The sequence below is a fragment of the Protopterus annectens genome, chromosome 16.part0, assembly GCF_019279795.1.
Source record: "Protopterus annectens isolate FY-2018-M chromosome 16.part0, PAN1.0, whole genome shotgun sequence".
NCBI classification, from domain to species: Eukaryota; Metazoa; Chordata; order Ceratodontiformes; family Protopteridae; genus Protopterus; species Protopterus annectens.
The window spans coordinates 306,987,739-307,009,467 of NC_056750.1; the positions used below are offsets into that span (position 1 = coordinate 306,987,739).

Consider the following 21,729-nt stretch of genomic DNA (forward strand, 5'->3'; position numbering starts at 1 on the left):
CAAAGTCATGGAAAGTTTCATAGCAGAGGACGTCTTCAGACATAAGCAACTAGCTAATCTAGACCTCAATCAGGTTTGTTTTTGTGAAGGGCAGATTGTATTTCCTGAACCCAATAAGCTTCTTTGAAAAGGTTACAGAAGCTGTGGACAATGACCCCATGCATGCTGCATATATTGACCTAGCCATAACTTTTAACACTGTCTCCCTTGCAAGTATTATTGAAAAATTAGACAAACGTAATGTAAATCCCTACAGTGCCTACTGAATAGCAAATTGCTATACAACATATCCCAAGTTGAGAAAGTTGCTGGCATCCTCTGTGAAAGTAAAACTGTAACTTGTGGGGTACCATAGAGATATGTGTTGGGATTTTTTTACAGACATCCAAGCTAATATCTCAAAAATCTGGTTGACCTGTGGTTTGCTGATGACTGCAAGCTGTGCACTGTTATCTTCATCTACCCATATTAAACAGTTTGAGCAAAGGTTGGTATATGCACATACCTGATGTACTAAACATGGACTGATGTTAAATACAAAAAAGTGCAGCATAGTAGTGTTTGGCAAAAAAGCTGCTTCCACCAAGTATGTTACAAATGATAGCCCTCTTCAGACAGATTTGCTCATAAAACATCTGAGTACTTAAACGGACAACTCTCTGTCTCATTCTGTCCTCATGTTTCCATCATAATCAGGAATTCCTTCTATGTGTCCCAGTTAATTTCCAATGGAATATCTTCAAGATCCAAAGAAGCTATCCTATGACTGTACTGTTGCCTTATCATACTCATCATCGAATACAATGCTTTCCTTTGTATGTGGAACTTCAAGCATATTGCTCAACTGGAAAGATCTCAAAGATTTCTAACCAAGAAAAGCAAAGGCCTTAAATCATTTAACTATCCTAGTAGGTTAGCATGACTCTCCTTATAAGCATCTACCTACTGGCTGCTCTGAAGTGACCTGTGTCTTGCTTTTAGAGCCAAGAAAAACCCAGCCATATTTGATCTCCTATTTTTTTTTCACAAAACCAGTGGCATTAAAACACTCACACTAGGGACCGAAATCTACACCAATAAATACACAAGTCTCATTTGGGGGACAGGTTCTTAACTCAGTCTATTCCTAGCCTATAGAATAAATTACTATTACACGTCAAACAAAGTACTACCTTTAAGGCTTTACACCAGGGTTATCATGTACCAGTCCTGCTTGATTTGGAAAGTGAGCACAAATGAGTGCTAAAAAGGGTGATAAGTACTTTTAAGTGTGCCCATGTAAAGGTGCACATGGCTAAGTTTCTTATGGTACCCATTATTACTTGCCTAGTATCGTTCCTATGTTTCAACATGGAAGCTATGGGAATTATTGTTAAGCAAAGAAAACTGACTCAAATAAGTAAATAGCAGAAAAAGCTGGAGATATGTAAATATCTTTAAATTTAAACAAATGGATAAAAATGGAATATCTTCAGAAATTGTTGCAACTATGCCTAATACTAGGTTCTTCTCTATGCTTAATGCTTATCAAGAGTTTTGACAAATGAGGCAAGATGATGATAGGTCTAAGCTTGTTCGTTTAACAACCTTCTGAGTAGATACAGGTTTCCAAGATGACTTTTTGGAATCTCATCATCTCCATAAACGTTTCAGATAAAATGACTGATCGTCTAGAAAGCATGACCAATATAACTGTTGAACTAGTTTGGGGAACAGATGTGCAGGAATATAGTTTATATCTTGTTAATTTTCCAGGCAGAACAAGGCAAACAGGCATGTAGCTAAGTAACCATAAGTGTCTAATCTATGTATCAACTTTTCACATATATGGGCTATATTTAATTTCTGAAAGCTTTACATCAGATTCTGATAAAATCAAGCAACTGCCAATATGCAGAAACTTTATGATAAATTATATCTTATGAATCTTTGGCAAGGTGCAATATTTTTCCAAGTTTATTCCAAAATGTTTACATATAACAATATCCCATAGGAAGCTACTAAAGTATCTTTCTTGGTTTTGATTAGTGGAACAAGACAGAGAAGTTCAAGATGCTTAAACAGACAGCCAATGTGGCACCAACATTAAAATGTTATTATGTGACAACACCTATTAGACATTAGATAGATGTGAATCAACAAGGGACTGGAGCAAAAATCCTGCAACAAAGTAGACCAATAGTTTATAAGTCAAGAGCTTTGTCTGACACACAAACACACTATGTTCAAATAAAGGAAGAGATGTTAGCATTAATTGTTAGTTATCAAAAGTTTTATGACTATCTATGGTAAAGAAAGAATCACTGTGAAATCCAGCCATATGCCACTAAAGTCTGTGTTTAAGAAATCACATCACTAAACCCTGGCAAGGCATTAAAGACTGTTGTTGACTCTGTAAAAGTTTAATCTGCAACTTCAGTGCAAACCATGTAAACTAAAGTATACAGCTGATATTCTGAGTTCAGCAAACAAGAACTGTAAATATGATTTGCTCATGAACATTGTGAAAGTTTTGTATTTTAACTTACAGCTATTGCAAAACCTTACAGTTCTTCTATGTCAAGAAAGACTCCTAACCACAGGTTCAGTTGGCCCATTTAGTTCCCAGGGGTGAATATTCTGTGGCCTAATTGTTCCCTCGGAGTGAGGGCTATATGCCAGGAGTTGTGCTTTGGATACCAAGGTTTTTTCTAAACCCTAATGCTTTCCTCTTTGCATATGCCCATTGATAGTCAAGGAGTGGGCATTCAATAAGCCTTAATGAGGGCAAACTACCCACGTCTGTGAAAGTTACATCCCACAGAAGGTCCTGTCTCCCTTCACAAACAAGCAACTGCATTTGATCTCCAACCTTTAACAAGGATTCTAAGACAGATGGTGTACCTTCATACTTGTGGCCAACCTTTCCCCATAAGTGATGGCCAAATATTGTTGGCCTAAATTGAAAGAGCTGACCCCTGGCTGCACAGTAGCAAGCCCCACCCTGTCATCCTACAACAATGCCCTCAAGTTCTGCTTTATGAATATTCAAAGGGCCATGGAACTCTGCGCTTTGAATATTCATAAAGTCGTCACTTGACTGACAAGTAATGCAGTATGAAAATGATGACATGAAAAATGGTCTTGTATTAAAAACCGTACGGTAATATTCCACAAGGCTGACTGTTACTACCGTAAGTAAGCAGTGGAGGCAACTATCGGACTACTAAGAAGTGATGTTGTGGTACCTTTAACATAGCTCTCAATCTTCCATCTCCAAAATGAGGAACACTGCCTCTCATAATGTGGAACAAATGGGCAAAATGTGGAACACCTACTTACAGCTTAGTAACAACTTCAACTAGGAAGCTCACAGAATGGTTAATATGTGCTACATTATATTTATAAAATGTTCTTTTGATGAATTAATATGATTCAGCACTATTTGCAATAGATTTCAGTTAAAAAATTCCTAAGTCTGAATGTGTGACATACTCTTTCAATGTGGAACTTTGAGGAACATGAGCTTTTTAAGACCCAAAATGAAGAACGTTCCTCATAATGAGGTACACCTGAGAGGTATGGCTTACTTTTTTTTTCTTTGTAGTTGCCAAAGCCCAATTCAAAAGACTTGCATGATTCTGAGAAAAAAAGGAAAAAGACAGATTGTAAATATTATTTTAACCTTAGAACATTGTTAAAATAATGGAGCAGTGTGTTAGCACTCATTTTCTGAAAGACAAGTCTGAAGCTCAAATTTATGTCATTATTTAGTGACTTCAATCGTCAGTGATTTGCCAGAAAAATCACAAGTTATGAGGAACAGTCCAAAAACATGAGGCAAAAATCCAGACAGTTGAGAGGCGTGATAAACGCCGCATCAAACTGCCAATCAACATTGTCATAATCCTATCTAATCTGCCCTTTAAATATATTTAACATTCTGCCTCCCATCTTCCTGTGTTCCCCCACACCCGTTTTTCATCTATTCTATGCCCTGTTGAATGGCTTATTTGACTCTATTCTAAAAGATTTGCCCTTTTTTGCTGTCTTGCAACAAGGCTTGAACAGAAAAAGTTGCATAAAGATAATGAGAGATTTAACAAAATTGGAGGAAGTTTAGAGTGCATTTATGGTAGTATAAATTCTGCAATGGTTATTAATAGGAAACAGGGTTGTGAGGCATTCCCTGGTAATATGCTTGTGATGCCATTGTCTCATTAACATAATAAAGACTCCAAAGTAATGTAGGTGTGGCTAAGTAAGCTGGGATTGTCACCCCTCTTTCTCAGCTTTCATTCTTCTCCAGACCATTAATAAAATCTGGGGTGTTTGTGTCCTTATCAGGGCTTTAACCCTCTAAACTATGGTGCTCAAATCTTACGGTTAGTACTAGAGAGGAGCACAAAATGCACCTGTACCTCTCAACCTTAGAGCAAGAAATCTGGATAAAGCCATAGATAATGGGGGCCGAAAGCCCAAAACGGCTTTGTATTGAAACACTACCCCACCAGCGTTTCTGCGCAGGAATGGGTGTGGCCGAAATGATTGACAGGGCAATCCTGTGTGACGTTGCAAGGTAATCATGGTTGCAGATTATCAAGTGGAAGGTGAATATAATGTTCCATGTTTGTTGTCCATAATCTTGCCTTCATTCTTGAAGGTTGGGTTCGGAACCAAGCATCGGTTCCGACTCAGCCATATACTAAAGCTCGAGAGCTTTCACTGGCTTGAGGCGACATCCTATCCCAAGATGCCTAGCGGCTGCTACCCAGATCTCATTTGAGACAACTAATCACTAGACTATGCAACCCAATACAGCTACTACAACAGATCCCCTGCCCATAATTCCTAAGGCATGAAGGGAATCAGGAACTTACAGACAATTTCAGAAAAATTCCTCTTGATTCTCCAGGAAGGGAGAATGAGGGTGGGATGCAAGAATGAAGGTGAGATTATGGACAACAAACATGGAACGTTATGGTGAGTACATAACTTCTTTATGTTATGTTGTCCTATCTAGCCTTCATTCGTGATAGTTCAGACAGCGTCCCTAGCACCTTCTTACTCAGGTGGCTCAAGGGAATGAACTCTTCAAAACAGTGGAACCAAAGGATGCCCTGTTCCGGGAGGCAACACCGACTTTATAATGAGTGATAAAGGGATGAGGGTTAACCCATGTAGCTGCAGCACAAACTGAATCCAAAGGGAGCCTAGCTTGAAAAGTAGTGGAAGTCGACATAGCTCTAGTTGAATGCCCCCTAATTTTTCCCAGCAGCTCTTTATTCTGAGAGTTATAGACATAAGTAATGGTGTCTGTAAGCCATTTTGATAAGTGACTTTTGAAACTGATGTTCCTTTTCTGTTTTTTGAGAATGAAACAAACAGTTGGTCAGATTTTTTAAACTCCTCTGTCCTATGTAGGTAGAAACATAACTGCCTATGTACATCCAACTGGTGAAGCTGATATTCCGCCTTGTTGATATAATTGAGGAAAAACGCTGGTAGCTCAATAGACTGATTTAAATTTACCACAGAACAAACTTGTGGCAGAAAGGATGGATTTGTCCTGAAAGACACTCTGTCATTGTGGAAAATCACTTAGGGGGGGATGAACAGACAGAGCTTGCAGTTATGAAACCTTCCTATCAGAAGTAATGGCTGCCAAAAAGATTGTCTTCTAAGGTAAGAACTTTAGTGGGCAAGAGGAGGCTGGTTCAAATGGAGGAAGAATTTAGGAGGATAACACCAAATTTAGATCCCAAGGAGGTTGTGGTTCTCTTATGGGAGGTCTTAAAAGGAATGTACCCATCCGAAAGGCTTTGCATAATCTGTGGGACATTATGTTAGAACTCATGTCTCCTACATGGTAGTTTGATATAGCAGCTAGTTGTACTTGTACTGTGGCTGCTGCTGCACCCTGATTAAGGTTTATGTTAAAACCTCCAGAATTGCTGATATAGGGGTTGTAAAAGGGTCTATATGGTTCTTGTCAGCCCAACAAGAAAACCTCTTCCATTTTCTTGCATAAAGTTTCCTAGTTGTATTCTTGTGCGATGAAACCAGAACGTGTCGCACTGCTGGGGAGAGTTCTGGAAGCCTGGCTAAGATGGGAAGTGGAGTAACCAATCTGTCAGCTTGAGGCTTTGAAGAGAGGGGTGGAGCATTCCTGACTGATGAGTCAGGAAATCCGGCACTGGATCTAGGATCCAAGGCTCCTCCTGAAGATGGGGCCATAGAAAGGGGAACCATATCTGATGAGGCCAGTAAGGAGCAATGAGAATCAGCTTGCAACTCAACAATCTGGCTTTCTGAAGAATTCTGGGTATTAATGGAAATGGGGGAAATGTGTAAAGACGTCCCGGGGGCCAATTGTGAACAAGTGCATACCTGGGTGACTCCCCCAGGGGGGGATTAGGGCAAAGTAGCTGCTACATTTGGAATTGATGGACGTGGCAAAAAGGTCGCAGTAAGGCTGGCCCCATTTGAGAAAAATTTGGTTTGCAATTTCCTGTTTGAGGGACCACTCGTGAGGCATAAGAATTGCCCTACTTAGCCTGTCTGCTATCACGTTGGATTTCCCCAGGATGTGCGTTGTAGTTAGAAAACACTGAGAAGAAATTATCCATTCCCAAACTCTCTGAGCCTCTCAACAGAGGGGGTAGTATCTGCTTCCACCTTGTTTGTTGATGTACCACGCCACGGACATATTGTCTGTATTGCAATCATACCCATTAGAAGAGAGCTCTGGAATGCTCGTAACGCCAGAAGCACCGCCCTCATCTCTAGGACATTGATGTGCAAGTGGTATTCATGTTCTTGCCAATTCCCATGGACAGTCTGCCCCAGATAATGCCCCCCCCCACCCTATCTGAGAAGCTCCTGTGGTTACCGTAGCTACAGGGTGGGGAAGAACAAATAGTCTGCCTATCGTTACCTGTCTGGATTGAAGCCACCATTGTAGGGCCCTCTTGCAGGTGTTTGCAATGAGACTCTTGTGTGACATGGGCAATTCCTGGATGGACCACTGAGCAAACAGTAGTCACTGTAATATTCTCATGTGTAGTCGTGCCAGTGGGACTAGTGTTATTGCAGCTGCCATTAAACCCAGATCCTTGAGGACAAATTTTGCTTGCACTTTTTTCTTCATTGACACCTGATGGCACAGCATTTGAACTCTTTCATGAGACAGCTTTGCCACCATGTCTTTTGTGTTTGTCTGCCCCTATAAAGGTAATATGCTGTGATGGCAACAAGACAGATTTTTCTAAATTTATAGTAATGCCCAGCTTTGAACAGAGATGAATGGTGGTGTCTCTTGTCCTGGTTAGTAGATGCTCGGTGGTGGTGGTCAGGAGCCAGTTGTCTAAGTATGGAAACATCCGGAATCCTTGATGCTTCAGGTGAGCTGTAACTACTGCCATGCATTTGGTAAACACTCTGGGGGCTGTAGTGAGGCCAAAGGGCAGAGCTCTGAATTGGTAATGACTGGCTCCCAGCCGGAAGTGTAGATATCTTCTGGATCACCTGTCCATCTTTATATGGTAGTACGCATCCTGAAGATCTATGGAGCACATCCAATTGTCTTGTCCCAGAAAAGGGAGCATAGACTGCAGTGTTACCATCCAGAACTTCATTTTCTTTACCGACTTGTTCAGTCTGCTGAGATCCAAAATTGGTCTTCTGTCTTTTTTGGAACTTAAAAGAACCTTGAGTAAATTCCAGATCCGATTTGGTCTGTGGGGACTTCTTGGATGACTCTTTTTTTCTAGCAACCTTTGAATTTCTAGGGTTGCTTGATCCCTTTGACCAGGTGATATGTCTGGGATGGTCTTTGATGGAAGGGGTGGAAGAGAGAAAGGAATGTTGTATCCTCTGAATATGATGGACTGCACCCATTTATCTTCAGTCATGTTTAGCATGGCTTTTGGGTACAGTGATAATCTCCCCCCAACTGTCTCCAGAGGTGGACAAGCAGGCCTCATTTCAGGAGCGCTGGAAGGGCCTACCCGAGAATGTATCTCTGCCACCCCGATTCTGTGGACCCCATCTGCTGCAAGGGCAATGTCTTCTGTTGTTATTTCCCCCTCTGCCCCTGGGGGAAAATTCACCATGACCGGCCGGCGAGGCTCCTTTGGATTTTCGGAACCCAATTTTTCCGCCCTTCTGACCTTTAGGATAAGGTCTAGTAGGGACAGGAACATACGCCCATGGCAGACAGAGTCTTGCTGTCTTGCTCGCTTCTGGTGAGAGTCTCCTTCGTCTTTGGCTCAAGCAAGGACAAGATATCAAATGGGCATCAATAAAGGAAGACTTGAAGGGTTCAGCAAACTCACAAAGACGCATCTGGGAATGTCTCCTCAGAGCTATTCCTGTGCCTTCTGCCCTGCTCGCTCCATCGGCTGCATAAGAAATGAGACACATGCAGGAGTTAGTTATAGAGGTTAAGGTCGCATACTGAGAGCTTATCTTGCCTGATACCCCCACAGCTGTAGCACCTTGGAGGGTATCTCCTAACTCTTTGAGGAGATCCCTCTGAAGATGAGTAAAATGGAATAAATAATTCAGCGACCTAAGGGTAAAGGCCGCTGAAGAGAACATGTGCTTCCCATATCTGTCCATCATTCGTGACTCCTTATTCTGTGGATGGACAGATGCAGACGTTTCAGCTAATTCCTTTTTGGTGGCCGCCACCGCCATAGCATATACTGGGACACCTTTGGTCAAAAACTGTCTTCCGAAGCTGTAATGAATTTGTTGGGTCTCCTCAGAACCAGCTCCACCAACTCTGGAGAGCTCCACGCCTTTTGACTGATTATACCCAGGAGCTGGTCGAAAGATGGAGACACCCAAGAAAGGGAGGGTCAAGAACCAAAACCCTCCAGGTACACCGACTTGACTCATCTTCAGAAGGGCAGAGGATTTTCCAGCCATCTCTTTGTTTCAGGATCTCTAAGATGTCTGAAAAGGAGACATCCTCAGAGGGTGACCGTGGGAACCCTTCTGAATCCTCTAAGTTGGTACTGGATGTGACAGACTCAGGGGAGTCTATGTGCTTCCTCTTACACATTCTCTTCCGAGGGACCCCCTCGGGGGGGGGGTGTCCCAGGAAGGTTTCGGAAGAGAGGGTTTCACCCATTTGGGCATCCCGGGGCATTAGTTCTCTACGCTGGGGCTGGAGGGATAGTGTAGAGGTTGACACTGGTCCTTTTGGGGGAAGAGTAACTGGAGCTAAGGGTGGAGCAGTCTCAGAGGAAAGCACACTCTTCATCACCTCAAAGGCACCACAATCCTGGGCTGAGACAGCCTCCATCTCTGAGGAACCAAGAGAGCTTCCCTGCACCAAGGAGGATGGCTCCAAGGCTGTTGTGGGTGCCGACCTCACCTGCACCGAAGCCCCCGAGTGGGACAGTCAGATCCGACAAGGGTCCAGTTCGACTCTCCCCTCCAGAACTAACGAGGGTGTCTCAGCCCCCAGACCTTTTGATGGAAGACAACATCAAAGTGGTCGGAGCGGAGATCGGCACCGAAACTCTGCGAATGGATTTCGGGTCCAATGGTTGCACCACTAGGACTTCCAGAAACTCTGGCTCTGAACTGGACTGAGTTAGAGGAGGAACTGAAAGTAAAGAAAGTACTGGAGTCAGCTCCATGAATATTTGAGCTGGGCTGGTGAGAAGTTTTGCCAGAGCCAGTGTATGATGCAATCTTCTAACCACCCGCTCCACATCATCATCCGAAAGTCTTCTGGATGATTGAGAGGAATGGGAGGTCTTGTGGCTACCTGCCATCAATTGCAATAGAGGAGATTGTGGCACTTAACGAATTGGATCCAAAGACGGTGACCGACTCCTCTTTCGACTACTAGACAGTTCCGAAAATGCAAGTGGAACCGAAGTAGACTTTTCCTTTTTGGAACCGACAGGTTTCGGATCTGAAGAACTCATTTTTTCAGGTCTCTTTCACAGCTTGGAAGCTGGAGCTGAAGAAGTTTTAGGTGATTTGTCTGAAGGTTTGGAGGCCCGAGTCCCTTCAACCACCGAATCAAAAGGCCCCTTTAACAAACCCGAAGAATTAGCTTATTTTTCCATTACTGCAGGACCCTTGAACTAAATACATGGTAAATAGAACAGGAATCCTGCAGGTGGACAGCACCTAAGCAATACACACAACTAGTGTGACCATCAGTGATTGACATTTTCTGTGTGCAAGTATAACACTTTTTAAAGCCGAACTGTTTAGTCTCTTTAGACATTCTATCACTATTAAGCAAGATTTACAACCAGAAGTGAAAGACACCAAGTTAGTAAAAGTTTCACACAAGTGCATACTACAAAAAACAACTGCTCATTAGGGAAAGTTTTTTTTTTTTTTTGTGCGGTAAGAGGGATGAAAAAGTTAGAAGAGGGTCTCTAACTTAAATGATGCACTCCTCTAACCTGAGGAGATGCCTCTAATTTAAACAGCGAAAGGAATAAAAGGGGAGCCCTCTAACTAAAATGGGCTAAGGTGAGAAAACAGGGAATCTTCTAACTTAAACGGATTCCTAAAATGGGGGCAGCACTAGATAGAGGCTTAAGAGAAAGACGACGGCCCACATAATGCCAAAAACACTGACCGGAAAGGACCTTTAAGAAGAACAAGGAACTCTCAAGATATAGCAATCAAGGAAATTATTCTACTATGAAAATATTAGATAGGACAACATAACATTATTCATTATATGATCGCAGCTTTGGCATTCTTGAAATACGGCCACTGCAAGGGAGTTTTTCAGTATGTACTATACATTTGTATAGGAATTGCTTTAGCAGGGGGGCGAGCCCCCTGCCCTACCTGACAACTGTACAGATTTTCACAGACTGTCCAGATTTTTACCTCATATTTTTGGTGTGTTCCTCCTAAAATCCACACCTTTTTGGCAAATAGCTGAGGATTGAAGTAATTAAATAATGACAAATATTTGAGTTTAAGACTCCACATCCTTCAGAAAGTTCATGCTAATGCAAAACCTATTATTTTATTTATTTTTTTATTTTATTTATTTACATTTGTTGACAGGGATAGTCCAACTGGATACATGTCCATTTTCAGCGGATGCCCGGGAAGAAAAACTCCAGGTAAACAGAAACATTAAAAAACATGTTACAATTATAATTTTGACAAAGAGTACATAAGCAAACAATAATAAACATGTTCCACAGGTTAGAGTTAAACCCTGGTAAAAGCCAGAGGTAAATTAAACAGTATCTGATTAATAGACACAATCTATTGTTGTTCTTATTATTCTATCAACTTTCTGTTTGTAAGAGCAATATTTAAAATCTGTCCCTATTGCCCCCCCCCCCCCCCCATCCCCATCATTTTAGGCTTTGTCCAGATTTTTTTGCTCCAAGAGGTTGAGAGGTATGCGCACCCCCCCCCCCATATGTTTCTTTACTAGATTTGTTTTGTAGGAACTGGTTTTGAAGGGGGGGGGGGGGCTTGTTTCTGTAATATACTGTTGTGCAGTAATTGCTTTTGCAGGGGAAAATTGTGCTTGCCACGTTACAGAAGCAGCCTCAAAGTGCAGTTTTCTACCACCAGATCTCACAGTTGCTTCTGTTCATACCTCATGCTAGTTACATTCAGGTTGTAGTCAGAAGCGTGCTTGAATAATTAATTAATCGCAGTACATTTAGTATTTGCAATGTAAAGTATTGCACAATATCCGTTCATAGTGAACGGTGATAGAATAGCAGCTTAATCATTGTTAAAATGTACTTTTTAAAATATATTACATTCCGTTTCTGTTTATTTTTGTTATTGTAGGTAACACTAACAGCTAAGATACGCATACATATTTCAACATTATATACTTTGGATTTACGTATGTTAACGCGCACTTAAAGCAGCGCGCAAATTCAAATATGACGAAAGTCTTCACATGTTTATTCAGAATAATACTAGTATAAAAAATCATAAGCAGGGTGCTGGGCGGTCCTTGCTACTGCACATCTGGTGTGGTAGTGTTCTGATACAAAATACACCCCAACCAATTTTTTAAATACTGCCCTTACAAACATAGAAAGTTGATACAGTAACAGGTTTTCTGTTAGCATGAATTTTCTGAAAGGTACGAAGTCGGAAACTCAAATTTATCTTTTTTTTTTTTTTTTACTTTACCCTTTCATGACTTGCCAATTATTTGCCAGAAAAACACAATTTTATGAGAAATGGACCGAAAATATGAGGCAAAAAAATCTGGACATTCTGCAAAAATCTGTACAATTAAGAGGTATAAATTGACTTCTAAATAAACTCAGCCTTTACCAACAGGACAACAAATACAATCACCACCTACAACCCCCCAAAAAGTACTTAATGTCCTCATTGCACCCTTGACCTGGAACTTCTGGACGAGGTGGGGTTGTAAGACGGGAAATGACGCTGAAAACGAAGGGGTGGGGATTAAGTAGAAGCGTTACAGAGCACGCTGTGTGGAATATTAGTAGAAGAGTGAATATAACGGTGAGATCGCTGACTTTAGGTTAGTGGAGTTGCTACATTATAGAATGAAAGGGGATATTTTTGTTATTGCTAGCCTTTTCACTACACTTAATACTATCTATTACAACGTTTCCATGTAGACTGCAGTAAGTATATATTACTGCACCCTCTATGGTGTGTTTCCGCACAGCTGGCCACAAACACGGTGTTTGTAAGCTGTCATTCGGTCTTGCACGCCTTTTCCTTATATTATATATGTTAAAAATATTGAGAACTCAAACTGCACTTCAGCAAATACATTGGTGGTGCTTATTAATAATGTTTATATAGTTTGATTGAGTGTTATCCCCGCTGTCACTTAGTTTCCGTGAGCTTTGCTGTATAACATTAACCTAACTTGTTGAATAGAAATTCTAAGTTAAGAAAAAGTTGACCTAGAAAGACGTCGCTGGGGTAAACCGATATATTCATTTCTTTTAATAGTACTGCAACCGTGACTTGAATAGTAATGTTTCCAGCTTTAGTCGTGTCTTGGGTCCAGATTTTTCCTATTTTTTTTCTGATTTTTTGAAGCCTGTTGTCGATCAGTTTTGCTGCCCCTTGATATGTGTATGCACCGTCAGCGGCTTCATTATGCAAGAATTCTCAAATTGTTGAAGCGAGTTTAAGTGTAATTGGAAGGTTGTAGAGCTCCATGATATGCAGTGTAATGGCATCTCATTTTACTGGATAAACAAAGCTCATGTTCAGTGTAGCCTTTTGCTTTTCACATGGACTTCATGACACTGTCACTGCCTGACCTGCTAATGTTGGCTGTGTAACCCAGACACATGGTAAACAAGACTGCTGTCACTAGATGTTAATGCCAGAACAAGACTGCTGTCACTAGATGTTAATGCCATATTGGGTTGTGGAGCATACCTGTCAACTGCTGTGATTTAGGCAGTAAAGCTGTACCTGTCAACTTCTTAGCCCAAGGCAGAGCCAAAATGAGAGGGGGGGGGGGGGTAAAAGACCAAAAATAGGAACAGATTTTAAGTTCTGCACTTGCTAAGATAACAGGCTTTACATTATCATTTATTTTTTCCAAAAATGTGGTGGGAAATGCTTGACTGACTTCAGTCCTCTGATTTTTTTCAGAAAACCACACATTATGAGGAAGAGACCAAACATATGAGGCAAAAAGCTGGATAGTTGAGAGGTAGATAGTGCTATGATTTTTGTCCTCACATTTAGCCTTGCTCATCCTAGATGTATGATGCTTCTTGTAAAGTCAAGGCTGTTTGAGTACCTACTTCATTAAACTAAAACTATAAAAAGTGAGTGCCACTAACAACAGAGAGTGTAATATGTAATAATGTATAAAAAATAAATAAGTGTTCCATTTTTTGACCATCTGCTGTTATTTGTAAAGCTAGTGCTATGAATTTTAATGTTCAGAGGTTGAGAGTTATGTTTGGGAGGTGGGGTTAGGAGACATGGTTTTACAGCTGTTTCAAGTTGCACGCACTGACCTTGAGGCATACCTCTCAACTAGTTCTCTGCATATCTTTCATATGGCACACACTGACCTTGAGGCATGCCTCTCAGCTAGTTCTTTACATGTCTGTCAAATGGCACACACTGATCTTGAGGCATGCCTCTCAACTAGTTCTTTACATGTCTGTCAAATGGCACACACTGATCTTGAGGCATATCTCTCATGTATCCCTGATTGTAACTAGACATTTTGATATGGTACAACCTAACAAAACCATATTCAAAAACTGCTTATTTCTCACCTAAACAACTCCTGGATATGCAACTTCCTAGCACCTGGCTGATATATTCTAACACCTTTCCCCTACCCACTATCCAACCCCTTCTTTAAAACTCGCACAGATGCACTATACTTATTATCACACGTTATTTACCAAGTTACTGCCGCATACTCCCCACTCTATACTCACTAACTCTCCCCCAGACTAAGTTGAAAAGATTTCCCTAAAAATGTCAATTAATCTCATATGAACTTGTCTGTATTCTCCTCCTTTGACAAACTGGCTAGTATTTTTAGTTTTTTCTTTCTTCTGTTATCGTCATTACATCTTCAGGATTATCTTTACTAAACATATTCTATTAATAGCTATCACGTTATTACCTGCTGTACTTTTAATTGTATGTTTAAACCACTATGTTTATGTAAATATCTTATGCAGTCATATATTATGTGCTATATTTTATAACTATGTGTAAACCACAATGCTCATGTAAATATCTTATGTATAGTATGTTAGTAATTGTTTCTGGAGCTTTTCTCCCCTGGCCTCCGCTGAAAGCAGACAGCTCTGTCCAGTCGGACCTCCCCAGTAAACAAATGTAAAATAAATAAATAAAAGTCAGATTTTTTTTTTTTGATGCAAGGCAATGATTTATATGTGACAATTAATAGCAGTCATTAAAGCTGTGAGCGTTTTTCTTTAGATAATGCATGTTAATTAAAAGATTCTTGGTAAGTCCGCAAACTTGTCTCTGATTTGGGACTTTTGTCCCTGAATATTTTTAGCTCAGTCCTTGATCCATGAGATAGGAGAATGAGTTACTTCACTCATTTTAGCTCTTACAAAGCTCTCCATAGTGTGGGAAGTAGAAAGATAGTCGGATGCTGCCTAATAATATTTTAAAAGCATAGGTTTATAAGAATTTATGGATGATGTGCAGTCCAATAACTTCATAAATTCATAAAGCATTTCATTCCATAGGGTGTTAACACTTCCCTATGCGGCATATTGTTTCATGTGATACATTGCATCACATGTTTTGATGAAGAAAAGTTGAGAGGTGTACCATATTTCAGTGAAGAATGAAATAGCTCACTGATACATTGGATATATATGCTTCAGGATTTACCTGCTTCCAACTGACTTCTGAACATGAGCATTTATCATTTCTTAGTTACTGGAAAACACAGGATGTGTGGATCTACTGTCATATGAACAGATTGTGTTGTAGTATGCGTGTACCATGTAAGACACTGTATGTAGATTAAGTATTCGATTTGGAACACAAATTAAATTAAAGGAGTGCAAATGAGCTGGTAAAGAAGATAACTGCGCAAAAAATGCATGCTGTTTTAATAACTAATGAGACAAAGGCTTCTGATATGATAATATTGGCTGTGTGCTCTTAATTTAGTATTTTGGATGTACTGCAGTAGGTGAGAAAAGTGCAGTTACATCAAGAAAGATCACAGCACAGGAATTTGGTGTACAATTCAAAAATTGCTGAGTATTCCCTAGTGAAAGGGGGTAGCAGCAGTGCAAGATTTGATGTATGATTCTAAAAGTCATTGTAGCACCCCCTTACAGGATTTCCATAGTTTGTATTGCAGATTTTGTGTGTGTGTGTGTGTGTGTGTGTGTGTGTGTGTGTGTGTGTGTGTGTGTGTGTGTGTGTGTGTGTGTGTGTGTGTGTTATGAACTAGAATCAGTACAGGACAGATTGTATCTGAGAGAAGCTGTATTTGGTATGAGCATTTTTTTCAGCATTTCAGCTGTGCAAGCTTCATGATTGTATGCATGCAGGTGTAAATATGGCATGTTAAAGTAGGATTTTTGAGGAACTGGTGGGGGTGCAGACTTCAGACACTGCTTAAGGTAAAACTGGTCGTAAATTGCTTCACTGCATTTTTATTTACAACCTTTCTAGTTTAAGTAGATACATCACCCAAGGCCCATTTTTTTTTTTTTGTTTTTTTTTTTTTGTTTAAATCCATGCCACCTATTTTCTCCATATTGTCATCCCTAATTGAGTATTCAGTTACTTGAGATATTTATCATGTGATGATATTGGATGCCAAATTCACTGGCAGTTTAGTCTCTGTTTTTGAGTGTTTGCATTACTGTTTTTTTTTTTTTTTTTAGTGGAGCATGTTCTTTTATTATATGCATTTCTTTCGATTAGTGTGCAATTACTTTTGGAAGCATCAAATTCCTTGGCTTTGTCTAGGACCAGTGTCTGTATTAGAGTGTGATGGACCTTTTATTTATTTATTTTTATTTTTTTTAGGTGACATTTCTCATTTATTGGCCTGAATGCAACCATAAAGACTTAAAAATATATAAAAAAAAGTCATGGACATTCACAGCTGAAACACCTGATGCCCTTAAGGGGCAATTTGCATGTATCCCATAAGCCTCCACTCAAACTTGTCTATTTTTTTCTTGCAGTTTTTGTATTACAGGGGAAAATAGTTACTGTAGAACTCTTGCCTTCTGTCTTGCACCTAAGCTTCTTACCAGGCCAGCTGGGGTCACCTTTCTGACTACTCATGTTTTCATATCTGTGCCAACACTTCTAAGAGAGGGAGGATCCTTGTCGGGTATTCCTTCAGTTCTTACCAGATTTCTGTTTTCTTCAACTGTCTGTCAAGCTACGGTTCGTTCAGTTTTTTACAGTTATGACTCCTTCAGAAGATAGAGACGGATCTTTTTTTTTTCTGTCAGACCAGCTTGGGGCTTAGCCCTAGGCTTTCACAGATGCCATCCTACAAATTGCCATTGATGAAGTGAAGAGTGTAATTGCAGATCAAGAGATGTGCTAGTCAAGTTTCAGTACTTGGTCCTCTGCAGTTTGCAGTTTTCATAGATAACTTGGGATCTTGATGTAAAAGTGCAAAACTGGAACATCACATGGATGACTTCACTGTCCTTGTAGATAAGTTGTTTCTTGCAGTCTGTTAATTCCAGTCCAGTCATCTTTCATTAAACATATGGCTCTGTTATAGAAGATGGCATCTTAATTCCTTAAAAGTCAAGTCAGTGATTTTTCCCAAATAAAATGGGCACCAGATAGTATTACCATTGGCAGTCCAGCAAACAGTAGTTATGAAATGTCTGTCTCATCAATAAAACCTATTTCTTCTACATTCCTGGATTGCCGACTTATTGGTAGAAGTAACTTTAACAAGACTACTAGGTCCCTTAATACATAATCAGCTTAGGTCGGGCAGACAAGGAGACATTGTAGTGGCAAAAATTAATTCAAAAGTAAGTAGATTCTGCAGAGTTAATATGTCCATCATACAGAGCTCTTGTCTGTCTTACTCCAAATGTGTATGTGTATTTACTTCCCCTGCTTTCTATATTGTGTTCATCTTTTAATTAACTTTGTCCTCACAGTTGAACGACATAGAGCAGGCCTAAGTTTGGACTGCAGGGCTCCATGCAGGATATGGTATTGCATTGTGCTTCACTTTTTTAATGGCTGGAGTTCTCAACCACCAGCTGTCCTTTTATTCACTAAAATTTGCACACCTAGTTCAGCATTCACCTTAAGTGTTCTGCAGTGGCCAGTACTCTGTGTGGTAATGTTCAAGAACAAGCGTGTCCTTTGGCTAGGGTAGCCGCGTACCAAACATGACTATAGAAATGCATGTAAATCCTCTGCTACTGAAAAACTTTGGAAGTAGCTTCCTTGTATCTTAAGATGCATCCCTGAACAATGTGCTTTTTAAAAGTGCTCTAAACAATTTACAGACACTGTGGAACTGTTACTGTTATGCAATGTAGTAGTCTAGAAGGGTGAAAAACAGAGATGTGCTTCTACAGTTTACATACATACTTTGGTGGTTCTGTATGTGTAAGCAATTCCATCTTTATTTTCTGTATTTATTCTCTGTGTATGATATACTGCCAGATGTTCATCCTCTCTTATTTTTAAAACTGTTTTATGTTAAACTATTTGCGTAGATTAATATATACTGCAAATAGTACATATGTGTGCATGTATATAAGCTGTCTTGGCTATTTTTATTTATATCTTTGTCCTCTGTATAATTTTCTGTGTATTACTTTTGGTTACAATTATTGTGATGTGCATTCTACATCTATTGCTGTGTCTTAGAATTCTTCACTTTGTGGCTGCTTGTCATAAATGTGAAACCCTTTAATCAAGAGTTGTGTAACTCTAAAAAAATAAATAAATAAAGTAGACTTTCAAGAAAAAAATGACAAACCTTCAAGCTCTGGGTTTTTGGAGACTTTGCTACCAAACATCCTTGACATGGAGGATGCACCCCATATTTGCAACTTATACAAATGCTGACATTTGTGTACCCAGATTTAGGGGAATACTCAGTTACAGCAGTCTGGGCCTCTGTATATGTTAGCAGCATTAATGCTCTCAGTCTCAGTATTTCAAGGATTGAAAGAACCTTTTTTCAGTCTGTGACCCCACTGTAAATTAGACCTTCTAGAGAGACATTACCAAAACAAATGACAGTAAGTAAAATGCATCACTTTGTCTATCTAATGTGTGTTTCAAACCTAGTGGTTCACAAATGGAAATTTAAATTTGTTTGTAACATATAAATTATTATGCACTGAGATTTGCTTAAAATGTCTTCCCCAGTAAGTGTATGCCTTTTACCTCACCCTGTTTCTCTGATGCTGTGTTTGTTATTTTAAAGGTAAAATTGCAAGAGTACACTATTCATCTGACCAGTGTACTAACCGTTGTATGGAGTTTCTTCTTTCTGTACAATTCTGTGGCTACAGAGGTTAGTATATTTAAGTAAAAGGCTTGAGAGTCTGTGTAGGTAGTGTATAGAGAAGTTGGGGCTTTGGTGCATTGGGAGTCTGTTGTTCATGGGGAAGTATTTAATGTTAGGGAAAAAATACCATGCTTAAAATATAACTGCAGATTTGTTAGCTACAGTGTATGACATTAAAGCAGCTGTACAATATTTAACTACATTGTTCTTTTAGGGGGACTTTCCCCTGTAAGCCTTGATGTTGGGACTGAGCCACCGCACACCCAGTTTGTAAAGATGCTAACTCAGAGGTCACACTATCTTGGAGTAAGGGGAGTACTTTGTTTTGCTGGAAAACCAACAGTTTCCTTTGTAAAGTAGTACAGCATTTAAGTTACGATATTTTGTAAATGGTAATGTGGGTGCCATTGCCTTACACATCAGGGTAGGAGGCAGGTTGCTAAAAACACTTATAAGCATTTGTCGTTTTTATTATATAGCTTGGCTATGTTCAGTTTAAAAAAACATTAACAGACTAGATCATCACATAAATCAGCATTTTTTTCTTTAGTATTTCTTTACCTATGATCGAATGTGTCTTGATCGAACTTTAAAGCACAAAATGGCAAAATACCGAAACGGCTTCTAAGGAAATTCTTTCCCTGGGAAAGAAATCGCTTGGCCGCCTTTTATTTTGCTGTTTTCATCACTGTAGTGCGATCTCGGAGTTGGTATATTTAAGTAGGAGGGTGTGTGGGGGGGGGGGGCGAAGCATCCCACTTTATGTAATGTTCCCTGGGGAAAAATCGCTGTTCTAAGTGTTCGAGATTGTAAGCTTTCACTTACATGGGGTCAATAAATCAGCGTTTGCTTTTTTAAGCATTCGCTGATGTAATACAGACCCGAGCATGTACAGCAATTATATAATGTAAGCAAAACAAGTATTAATACAAAAAAAACTTAACAGGTTGAAAAAATATTGTGCATAAAGTAAAAGTAGTTCAGACATCTCAGTAAGGTATTAGTTTGAGAAGAAAGAGAGACAAGGATTTAGGATATGTTCAGCTTGGATGTTGTCTAGTCCCAGTTGTGGGGCGTCTAACCTGGTGAAGAGCAAGAACAAAGCCTGGAGTCCTTGAGGTTTTGTTTGAGCTGAAGTTTGAAAGGTTTGTAGATGCTGGTTTGCCTAATAGCCAGGAGTATGGAGTTCCATAGCCTAGAAACACAGGAGGAGGACAGTGAGTGACCAGAAATAGTGCTGTATCTGGAGAAGTACTTTGTTGGAACAAAGAGATCTAATTGGGGAGTAGAGACTCATGATGCTGGCAAGATATGAACATTGCTCTGATCTGTAAATTAGTTTGTGGCTGGTTGCTATTTCTGAAAAGATGGGTAGTTGGGTATTTCTATCCAAGAGAGGTCCTTAAGGGCTAAGCAGTGATGGGCTTTGTATGGCATCCTAGTAGCGATTTTTTCACTCTTATTATTATAACATTCTTCAAGAAGGTTGGATCGAGTTGCAAGTTAATTAAGCTGGGAGACGTGTAGGGAAGAGTTGGGAAAAGAAAAATTGTAGCAGTTTGTTTCCTTGCTGAATTGGTTAGGTAAAATGAGATTCTATGAAGGGCACCAAACTTTTGACGGGCCTTGTTTACAACCACATTTATGTGTTTGTAGAACTTCATATCTTCATCGATTATTACAACAAATTAACCGGCGTACTGTAGTTAGCACCACATAAGTTATCATCTGCACAGTTCAGCAAGTGCCATTTCACGCTGATATAAAAGTCATGTTCAAGAAGGTTACTCCACCATTGTGTAAAATGGATGAGTTTAAAGGTATCTGTTTCTGCTTCCTAAAATTTGGAACAGTCTGTAGCATTGTGCAGACAAATTGCTGATGTTGCTGTTTCTAGTTGTATGCTGGCAGTGGTTCAAAGTATTTGGGCTTTTCTTTCCCTACCTCACGCTTGTGTGCCATGGAGATATTAATTATACCCACTGTTGCAGTACTGTATGGGTTGTGTCTTGCCCATGGCACAGCAACTGGCCAACTTCCAAAACCTCTGAATCCCACACTTGGATCCACTCTGACTGCTGCTTGGCCAGCCCTGTTGAGGGAAGCAGCTTAGAAGACTCCACAAGAACAGCAGCTGGCATTTCAGCTTTTGTCCTCTGGTGGTAAGTCCCCATCGGGGAGCCCTTCCTCGTATAAAATTTATTTTCCCAATTACTTTTGGGACTCCCTCACAGAAACTGTTGTATATATGACTGTGTCAAATGAGCAAAGTATCAAAACTTTGAATGCCTGACATAGTGTTTTAAGTGTTCAAATCACAGAGTAGAAAACACAAAAAAATTGAAACAGATTTGAATAAAAAAGTCTATTTATTTTTTGGGAGGGCAAGGCCCCTTACACTCCCCCATTCTCTACTAATTATATTTATATGCCACACTACAGTGGGGAAAGGGTATATTCCTGATCTCCACTGTGCTGTGATCTTGAGCACAGAAACAACAGCAAAGTCCAGAAAGTTACTTTTTGAGTGTTGCGGTGTCTCGCGTCAGAATTTGAGCACTTGAATGGGACCGATATACTTATAAATACACGCGTGTGTGTGTGTATGTATATGTGTATATGTATATATCTATATCTATATATATATATATATATATATATATATATATATATATATATATATATATATATATAATCTATGTATGTGTGTGTATATATATTTTTTTGTG

At 39.8% G+C, this 21,729-nt stretch overlaps 1 protein-coding gene across 6 annotated transcripts in view; it reads left to right on the forward strand.

Annotated features, from left to right (window-relative positions):
- Positions 1-12,395: 12,395 nt before the first annotated feature.
- Positions 12,396-21,729, forward strand: part of NTMT1 (N-terminal Xaa-Pro-Lys N-methyltransferase 1) — a 261,140-nt gene continuing 251,806 nt past the window's right edge. Inside the window, exon 1 of one of the 6 annotated variants that reach the window (XM_044058777.1) lies at positions 12,396-12,489. In XM_044058777.1, the coding sequence (XP_043914712.1) occupies positions 12,403-12,489 (87 nt within the window). In that variant the 5' untranslated portion in view covers positions 12,396-12,402. Of the gene's footprint in view, positions 12,509-21,729 lie in introns of all 6 variants that reach the window. The other 5 variants (XM_044058775.1, XM_044058773.1, XM_044058778.1 and 2 more) reach the window with 5 other exon arrangements.